The sequence below is a fragment of the Echinops telfairi genome, unplaced genomic scaffold (assembly GCF_000313985.2).
Source record: "Echinops telfairi isolate 266 unplaced genomic scaffold, ASM31398v2 ScPeMD7_7469;HRSCAF=8507_0, whole genome shotgun sequence".
NCBI classification, from domain to species: domain Eukaryota; kingdom Metazoa; phylum Chordata; class Mammalia; order Afrosoricida; family Tenrecidae; genus Echinops; species Echinops telfairi.
Genome location: NW_022111372.1, coordinates 2704152 through 2714885, shown reverse-complemented (window position 1 = coordinate 2714885; position 10734 = coordinate 2704152). Strand labels below are relative to the sequence as shown.

The 10734-nt window shown below is 33.3% G+C and overlaps 1 protein-coding gene across 3 annotated transcripts in view; it reads right to left on the bottom strand.

The window, feature by feature from the left end:
• The window catches only part of USP25 (ubiquitin specific peptidase 25), a 168866-nt gene that overhangs the window by 46421 nt on the left and 111711 nt on the right, over window positions 1-10734 (bottom strand). For all 3 annotated transcript variants that reach the window (XM_013006906.2, XM_004711310.3, XM_004711311.3), the window contains exons 11-16: window positions 10225-10352; window positions 9296-9391; window positions 7805-7966; window positions 6809-7035; window positions 2327-2397; window positions 1373-1601 (exon numbers count right to left, since the gene is read on the bottom strand). In XM_013006906.2, coding sequence (XP_012862360.1) covers window positions 1373-1601; window positions 2327-2397; window positions 6809-7035; window positions 7805-7966; window positions 9296-9391; window positions 10225-10352 — 913 coding nt within the window. The remainder of the gene's footprint in view (window positions 1-1372; window positions 1602-2326; window positions 2398-6808; window positions 7036-7804; window positions 7967-9295; window positions 9392-10224; window positions 10353-10734) is intronic.

Sequence of the window (10734 nt, the reverse complement as noted above, 5' to 3'; positions counted from 1 at the left end):
TAGAGGAAAGTTGTATTTTTCATCATTGTTACATCACACCCTGACTGGCTCATCTCCTCCCCGAGACCCCTCTGCAAGGGGGTCTCCCATGGCCTACTAATGGGCTTTGGGTCTCCACTCCGCACTCCTCCCATCATTCACTATGGTAAGATTATTTTTGTTCTGATGATGCCTTACCTGAACTAGAGGAAGGTTGTATTTCTCATCATTGTTACATCGCACCCTGACTGGCTCATCTCCTCCCCGAGACCCCTCTGCAAGGGGATCTCCCAGCTAGGTTTTCTAAATAGTTAAATAAAAAAGTAAAGTTAATGTTATCTATTTCATTATTTCCTATATGGGAAACCCATATTAAAATATCCAAAATAAAAATTTGAGGAATAGTATAATATGGTTCTTGGCTTTGAGTAGATCATATTGAAGTAGGAAAGACAGGTAAGTATTGAATTTCAACACAAAATAGTAGATGCCATAAATTCAAATAACTTATTTCTGAAATTTTATTATGGGTTGATAATATAATATAATAAGTAAAGTTTGTTGAAATTGAAAAAAAATTAAATGTCCTCTTGTATCTAAGGAGCCCTGGTAGGATACTGTTTGGCTGGTACATTAAAGGTTGGACATTCAAGCTTAGACAGCTGACCCCCCATGGGAGTAAAAGGTGGCTATCTGCTTCCAGAAAGATACATAGCCTTAGGAATGTTATGGGAAGTTCTACTCCGTGCCCCAGGGCTGCTATGGGTGAGAAACCATGCACCAGCAATGGGTAGAGGTATGTTTTGAGAAAACAAAGGCAGACTTTCTGGAAGATCAAGAAATACTTTGAAGACAGGATGGCATTTGAACTGAGTCTTAATATATGAACAGGAATTAAGCAAGAGAACTATGAAAATCATTACCAAAAATAAAATACTTAACAATACATAGAATACAGAGAAACATAAGTACGGAAGAGTTTAATGTGTGGAGACTATAGCAAGAAGTTCAATATCAGTGCAGTATATACAGTTAAAGATGGAGAATGGTAGTACCCAAAACTAGAAACAATAAAAAGACAAAAAAAAATAATAATTTAAAATACAACAACAGGTTGAAAACTTAAATGTGTATTCACTAAAGGGTTTTGGAAAGGAAAAATAAGGTCACACATACTTTCACTAACATTTAGTACTAATATATTCGGACAATCAATCGTTATCACGCAATCTCTCAATTTTATCATTTCACACACAATAATCCAATAATAAGCACTTTGCAATCATGCCAACCTCCCTCCAACTGAATTACTTAACCCAACAACAAACTAAAGTTGCACATAAAGACTACTTATTTAAATTGACATTTATTAATATGTAAATTTCACACTCACCTTGTATTAGGAATTGTGCCTTATCATTTATGTACATTAAGCAGTATGCACTGGCATTTCTATAACCACCAAAAGAGTCCCTCACTAGCTCTTCCCATGATGATTTTGTCACAGCAATGTCATTGTACTTCATCCACCTGTTTTCATGATGATCAAAAATGTATGCCCAGTAATGTCCTGCATTAGCTTGGCCTTCGTGAACCAAAACTGCATGTAAGCGATAAGGAATCTAAATGTGGAAAAAGAAGAATTATATTGTTAGGTAGTCCACATTACACATATTCTATGACCCCCACAAACTATTTGGAAAATAATATTGGGACAATATATATTTTAACAACATAAAATGGGCCAGGATTACAAATTTAAATAAAATCAGCTGGAATTATTTTTAAATGTGAGAACTAATCTATGAAATACAGATAAGATGAAAGAAGACTTTTTTTTTTAAAGACTTTAAAGCAACCATAGATAGATAGATAGATAGATAGATAGATAGATAGAAAGAAAGATAGATATAATTTTATTGCAGCTCTTACAACTCTTAGAACATTCTGTCCATCAATTGTATCAAGCATATTTGTACATAAGTTGACATCACCATTTTCTAAACATTTACTTTCTTTTTGAGCCCTTGGTATCAGCTCTTCTTTTTACCCTCCCTCCCCCATCCCACCCTCATGACCCCTTGATAAATAATAAATTATTATTGTATATCTTTATCCCATAGTCATATTTATATATTAACATTAAGGCCTTATAAACAATTTTAGTACATTTAATTGTAAAATAACAAAAGTGTAGGCACTTAGTAGGAGAATGCAATTGAATGGGCAAATATTAATATAGAAATTTTAAGTTCAGCAATTTTATCACCAAACATGCAAAGGAAAATTAGATTAAGATAAAGAATATTAAGATTAAAGTAAGTATAGAGCCCAAAATATCACTTACTTGGATCATAGATTTGTCAGAGTACATTAGATCAATTGTTCGATGGATTCTAGATATGCCTTCCTGCAAATCTAAGGGTATAATTTGTCATTTAATGATTAAGTACCAAGTATATTACTTAATGTAAAACAAAATAAGCATTACAGAATTTCCTAACAGCAAGTTACAGAAATAAAGAACATGTCCTAAGATTGTTCCTGAAAATTTACTACTTAGAATGTTTTCCTAATAAAAGTAGAATACAATTTAAATATAAAATAAAGTATAATTCATATAGAAAAAGTATGAATCAAAGAAAAATGAAATTTGTTCAAATCTTTAAAGGTTACAATGAAATTAACTATACCTCTCCTTCACTTATTGATATAAAATAGAACTTTAGAACTAATAACTTTACCAAATATCACACAATTGAGTGTCTATGTATGTATACGTATGTGTGTATACACACATATACACAATTGAATAAACATGCACTATATCATCAATGGAAATAAATTTGTGGAAATTCCATTACCCCAAGTTTCTACTTTGATCATTCTTCCTACACAGTTACTCGGAGACACACATATTCACAGCTACAGTGTTCATTAAAATCTGCTCACAACCTCAGTATCGGTCAGTAAGGAAACACTTAAACTATACTGTGAAGTCATTGAAGAAGGAAGAAATTATTAAAGATTTCAAGAAAATATTAGTGATCTTCAATTAAGGATAGATCTTTCCAAGTATGATGTAAAATTCAGTAACCATAAAGGAAACAATATAATGCTCCAATACATAACCAGATCTAAATTATGAAGAAAAAACCCCCAACCCAGCTGAAAATTATTGGAAAAATATAGGCATCATATAATTATTAAAAGTAGTATATACTATAAGGTTTATTATCCATAATTAAAAATCTTATTAAAAATTAAGGAAAAGTCAAATACCTAAATATATAAACAAGCAAATGAGACAGACAAAAATGTATGGAAAAATTTAATAGATCAATTTCATTCATAATTAAGGGAATGCAAATCAGACCTTAAAAATATTGTCTTTCCAAGTACCAAGACATTGAAGGGTATACAAAGTGTCCAAGGCTTAAGCAGATACTGGGGACAGGATTTCTTATACACAGTAAGACTTATAAAAATGAGTCAACACTTTATAGAAGTAATAGGACAGCAGTAGTAATAATTTTAAATAGACGCTTTGAATCAGAAATGAAATATTTAAAAATACATCCTACTCAGAGAAGTGTATAAATATGTACTTAAAAATCCAAGATTATTTGCAACGAAGCAAAATAAATTAAATTACCATATAACCATACTTTGGGAAACTATAGGTTAAAAAAGAAAAAACTGAAAGTGAATATTGGCAAGGATAAACTAGAGAAAACACATGTCCAGGAATTTTTTTATTTCTGTCCCATAGTCTTCCATATCTAAGACCTTATCACATGAATGTCCAAGTTTCTCAAATTAAAAATGGTCAAAAACTAGTTAATTGATTTCTACTTCCTCTCCTAAGGAAGTTAAATCAGCTAACTTTTTGTCCAAAGTGACATCTATTAATTTATTATTTTTCATGCCAAGGATGTAATTGTACCTAATTTCTCCCTCTGAACACTCACTAAGAGCCAACACCCTTCAATGGTTTACCAGTAAAAGGGTTTTATTCCCTTGTTCAATGCCATACCTTGCCAAACCACTCTATCTCCTATTTTCACAGAAAAATTTAAAGGAAGAATATTTCAGAAGACTAGAATAAGCTAAACTTTCAAATTCAAAAGACTTAAGTATTAATCAGAATACCCTAAAAGTATAGGAGGAAGTACCCATAAAAACTGGAAAACCAGAATTTTTTCCCAAAGACTGCACTTAAACTTTTTCTGAAATAACCTTATCACCTTCTAAGTACTTAAGTACACTTAATACATTTGTCAAATCTGCAATTGCGTTCTTGGAAACATTTTTCAAATCGTCTGTTTGGATGGCTGACAGCACCTCCCTTATTTTTTTCTTCACCTTTCTACGCCTTCAAATCGCTGTCCTTTCATGCCCCTCTTCATTTGCGGAAACAAAAGGAAGTCTCTGGAATGAGGTCAGGTGAGTAAGGTGTGTGGGACAAGAGAGGCATGCTGTTTTTTGCCAAAAACTGGTGCAGCGATGGCTGTGTGAGCAGGTGCATTGTCATGGTAGCAAAGCCAGTCCCCCATCTGCCACAAATCAGGCATTTTTTGGTAGCACACTGTTACGTAATCTTTTCAGAATCCCTAAATAGACAGCTTGATTAACAATCTGACATGGTGGAACAAACTATAAGTGGACATTTTCGAGAAGTTGACAGATGTCCAAATCGAGATTTGTCATCAACTGACATTTCACCTTTATTGAAACAAGAAAACCACTCATAGACCTTAGTTTTTCCTAGAGCACTGTCCTTGTAAGCTGTGTTCAACATCACAACAGTATCTGTGACTTTTTTCCCAAGCAGGAAACAAAATTTCATAGCTGCACACTGTTCTCTTAAATTGGCCATCACAAAAAATGAGGTTCCAGAAAAACTGCTTTTACGAAAAAATTCACTGAGACCAGAGAGAACATTCCCAGGCAATGCTACTGGGTGCACTAACTCAGAGTGAGTTGCTCATCGCTCGCCTAGTGGGAAAAATGCATACTACTAAAGCTCTATTCTGTCCAACACAATGTCAGTTTTTTGGGAGGGTACACTCCTCGTACATTTGAGAACAAGTTTTTTTGTTTTGTTTTGTTTTTATTTTTAAATCAAGAAAGAAAACAAAGAGAGACAATGTACAGCATTAAAACCATATCCTACTATTAAGCAATAGTTATTTCGTTCAAGTACAATAATGAAGGAAATGAGTGTTCATCTTTAGAAACCCTTAATAATATAAATTCTCATACTTCAGTTATCTTTTTAAAGTACCTGATAAAATTGTGTATGTATATGTATCCACACACACATACACTCACACACACACACATCACATACACTCACACACACTCATATGTACTATATTATATATATATTGGTAATGCTAAACCTTTCCCAACTGGGAGAAAGACTATTTCAGTATCCATCTGCTTCCACAAAAGAAACTGAGTTATTAACAGAAATAGATTATTATTTTACTACTATTCTCATTTAGCAAACTCCACTGGCGTTCAAAAACTGAGAGTAGTATTTTTAAAGTGAAAGTTTTTTAATGATTTAAATATTTAATTTAAAATAATTTAAATTATTAAATAATTTTTAAACAGCCATACATTTTGGTGCTTTATATTGCAAAACAGGTTACTTTTTACATTCCTAAGAAATACCAAAAAAATTGTGGGTTTTTTAAAAATTATTTTCCAAACTTAGGGGAAAAAAACCAAGGGGTCAAAAGCTTCCAATCTTCTACCATTCTAATTTAAATCAACAAAGAAATGATATCTAAGGCAGTATTCAATAAATAACATGTGCTTAACAAATGCTTCTTGAATGAATTAATAAATAAGAAATTCCCTAATATATGAAATACATTAAGGAGAATCTTTACAGCTACCAATGTTAGTTGCTAAATAACCATCCACATGTGCTGTCAGCCCTATTACATTACAATTGCTCCTTATTGGCGTTCTACATGCTTCCCACACACACAAAATTAAGCTTGTCACACTAACGCCAACCACCACATTAGCTTTCAATCCAATTCGGACCTTAGTGTACAAAAGTAGTTCCCATAGAGCTCTTTTATCAGATATCCAAAAAAAATGGATGATATTGGGGGATGATAATGGGGTACTATATTTTGATAAGAAAACAAATATTTAATAGTAATATTTATCAAGAATTAGTATCAGTTTAACGAAAAAACAAAAAGCAAGAAAAGAATAATTTCAGAATAAAAGAGCAAGCCTTACAAGAAAGGCTAGAAGAAATTTCAACATCAACACACACACACAACATTGTTCCTATTTTTCTTAACTTGCTGCATGCCAAAACTATTACAGATTGGCACTGGACTCGAGATCATATTTGAAAATCTGTTAGAAGAGGTTGAAATTTTAAATTCAATTGTAATATTTATACCTAAAAACACATATTCTAAACTTAAACTTTTTTATGCATATATCAGAAGAAGTATATAATTGAGATATGCACACTGATTCTATGAGACATCAAGGGAGCCAGCCTAAGTAAGTCTGTTATAAACTTAGAGCACTAAACTATAAACCAGGCCACCTGTTAGGTCATTAATCAGCTGAAGAACCCGGGAACATCTTTCAGCTCCTCTAACCTGGATACTTAGACCAGAAAACTGCGAAGGCATCACATTACGTTACATCAAGCCCTGTCTAGGGAAGGACAGTAAGATTTTAGAGTACTCAAATATGAAATCCAGAGGTGGTTTCTCTTCGCTAGTTTAACAATAGTATACATATCCATCCGAGGTGAAAGCAACTGTACTCTGAAGTTTCTTACCTCTGGTGTCATTTTCGATTTCTGTCCTCCAGCGATGTAAACAGCTTTCCAGGACAGAAAATTCTTCTTCGGTTATGTGCCTTGGGGCTGGATGCATGGGTAAATCTGGAGGTATCCGAGACTGTGTGAAGGGCTTATGTATTACTGATCTTGAAGGGAGGGCAGAGATTGCTGCAGGTGATGTGCTTGGCAGTTCTGAAGAAGACGCTCCCTGTTGTTCCATTGTGCTACATTTTCAAAAAATAGAATAGTTACTGCTAAACTCACTAAAATTTTGCTCTAGGCCAAATATATGGGATTACATTTGCTTAGAATTTAAGAGAAATATTTGGATTGATTTCACATAGTACTAACAGTTTTAATATACAAGGACTATAATGTAACGTGAAATAATGGTTTTATAGTAGAAATGACTGCTTTTTTTTAAAGAGCCAATTTTTATATACAGTAAATTATAAGATTTACTTGCTTATTCTAAGGAGCTCTGGCTCTAACCAGACAGACAGTGGTTGAAGGCCACCAACCAACTGCTCCGTGGGTAAAAATGCAAAATTCTGTTCTTATAAAAGATTTGCAGTCTTGGAAACCCTACTGGGAGGTTGTATTCTGTCCTGCAGGGTTGTTGCGAATCATAATCAATCAATTCAATAACAGAGAATTTGGTTTTCGTTGATTTTTCTGTTAATAGTTATCCGCTTATAGCCACGTTCTAATTTAATATATTATTTGACTAGACTATAAAAGGTTGAAAATGTAAATAACTACATAGCAAAAATAATTAAAGTAAAATTCTAAGAAACAAAAATGAGCATTACCATCGACAACCCTAAAAAAACCACTGACTGAAAAAGAAATATTCTATATGAATATTTATTGCTGAGTTCACTAAAATAAATTATAATGTACAATATTAAAAGATCGTCTTTAAAAGCAATCAATGACATTATTATGTATACAGGTAACATTGCTATCTGTTGCATCAAAGACACTTTTTACCTTGGCAATGGCTGTGATGGCATGGAACCAGCAGGTGGGGAGCTAGCATCAATATCATCAACAGGAGACGTGCAAACAGGTTTGCTTGAGGCAAACTCCAATGCATACTGTAGAACATCTACCAAGGGGAATCTTTTAGGGCCCGATCCATAGCTGAGATACCTGGTAACAAGAAAATACATGAATGTTTTCATGTGTATGTACAGTACATTTCTGTTTTCCAATAATTAAAAAACAAAGAGAATGTGATGAAAAGACTTAAATAAATCTTCAATTAAACTGATTTTGCTTTCAAATTAATTAAATATTCTACAAAGAAAACCAAAGCTGATTAAGATGGAATGTGTTTATGCACTGTTAAAACTTTGAAGCAATGCTCTAAATTGCAATCCAATAGGCAAATAAAAATGACAAATACTGTTCTCCTAAGCTTGGTTTTATTGTTAAATCTGTCATTTGATCTCACGATCAAGATAACAACCTTTATTAAACCTCTGATTGCTTCTCACTATGATTGTTTTTCACTATAATTACTAATAATTTAAAGTAAAATATTGCAAATATTAAGATGGATTGCTTTAGCATAAACTTTTAGGCTACTGATTTTCACATTAAAATCAAAGGAGGAGAATACAGATGGGGAGGTTGCAAACAGGGAACTTGAGACCAAATTTAAACCTTCAGCTTTCTGAGTTCTAGAATATTTGACAATATAGATATTGGCTTTCTTTGAAAGTAAATCAAAAGCTCTCAATCTATATATCTAGATTTAAATAAATACACCCTCAATCAATGGCAGTGCGGTCATCTACTTGCCTAGGACCACTTCGGTGATGCAGGGTGGTAGCTACTACAACCAACATGGGGATATGCTCTCTCTCCAGGCACTTAACTCGCACGCACCATCTTACATCAGGGTCCCCTTATCTCCTGTATAAACTTTTGTGTGGCCCTGGCACTCATCTGAGTTTGTATCATATGTTTTAAGCATTCAGTCTCATGCAAGAAGTTATTTCATTATTACATTAGCTTAACTTTTTATCAATGTTCAGCACAATATGCATTCTCTGTTAACAATGAGAATATTTAATTTTTTAACATCAAAATATTCTTAAACTGTGGTTATTTTTAATTCTCAACAAAATTCCAAACTACACAATTTAAGTGAAATATCAATGTAGCATTGTTATTCCTAGAATTGAAAATCACTCACAAAAAATTTAAAGTTAAAAGCCTAGATTAATGTTTCCCAAAGTAGGTAAAAGCACCTCTGGGGGGCACTGGGCCAAGCCAGGAAGGCTGCAAAAGCAGGCATCTACACTTTACCCTGAATTATGGGCTACACGACCAAAGTGTTTCTTGCCACAGCTGTGCTGAGTGAAAATAAAATTTTTTCCTGAAAAGGTGGTGGTATGCCAAGTAATTTGAGAGCATATGGTCTTGATAATGAATAGGTATGATTCCCAATATTATTTCAGAATACTGAAATACCTCTCTAGTCTCTGTTGTAACACTGTGAGATAATCTTTAAGTCTCTTGATCTCTTCTCTTTTAATTCTTGTTATTTCTCTGTTTCTGTACATGTATCTATAAGGAAAAAGAATAGCTATAATCATTATTTCAAATTTTTTATATTTAATGTAGAAACTATGTTAGGACTAGGCATCATTTCATTCAAAATTTTACAAAAAGGTGTTAGACAAACAGTAAAAAAAATACTAGTTATTTATTCTAACAAGGAGCCCTGGTGGCACAGTGACTCACACCTGGATCTTCTAATCAAAAGTTCAGGAGTTTGAATCCACCTGCTTCTCTATGAGGGAAAAATGACGTGTTCTACTCCAGTAAAGATTTACTACTTCAGAAACTGAAAGGTCCAATTGTATTCTCTCACTACAAGTCAGAATTATTTCCCTGGAAGTAAGGTTTTTATGGCATTAATTCTAACACAATTATTAAATTCTTGAAATATACTTTTTAATTTACCTATAACACTATTCCCAGCAACTATATATTTCTAATATAAAGACAACTACTGTATTTGACAAATGGCATTAAGTATGTTATGCAAAATGTAGACACTAACTCTAAGAACATGTTATCTGAGGGACGGAACTACAGAGCAGTATAACTAGCATACTTGATAAATCAGAGGTAAGTGAAATAGAGGAAGAGTCTCAAAACAATGGATTGATATTGTACATACAACAATGGGCTAAAATACAGCAACGACTGAAAGGATGATACAGGACCAGGTGATGCTTCATTCTGTTGTGCACCAGGTCACCTTGAGTCGGAATCAATTCTATGGAACCTAGCAACTGTAGAAAATTAAGCAAGGTTTTCTTTTAAATGCAATACTTCCTTCTCTTATTACTAAACTGTTTCAAAACTAAGTCACATTTTATGCCAAACCATACCTGTCCAGATATAAAACTTGGGGAAATTCTAATTTGTTGTGAATTTTTTCTGGTCTTCCCAATGCCTGATTAAATTCAAATCTTGACAACTCAAATGTTAAGACAGGTGGCAGTTCAGTAAACCAATGCTGAAAGAAAGCAAAGCAACAACACAAATCCTTAATACTTCCTTCCTGTTTTCCCCATTGCAGTTTTAGGCATAGGATGTTAACACTGACATTGTAACGTACATCACAAGGCTGACACCATACACAGCAGATTGGGTACAGTTTGTGAAAACCCAAAGAGTAGGGAACAAAATCAGAAAAGAGAGAGGTCTTCTAACACCTCTCCTGTTGCAATAATTGTTTTAATTAAATTTTTATTAAATTGAAGTAATAAGTGAATTGAAATGAAAGTGCATAACAGCATGGCTCCGCCGTTCTAGTCTGCAGGCCTCTTTAATTCTGCCAGTATTACTGTCAGAAATGTCAGACACCCGTGATGGAGTATATTGTGAGATATAGTAGC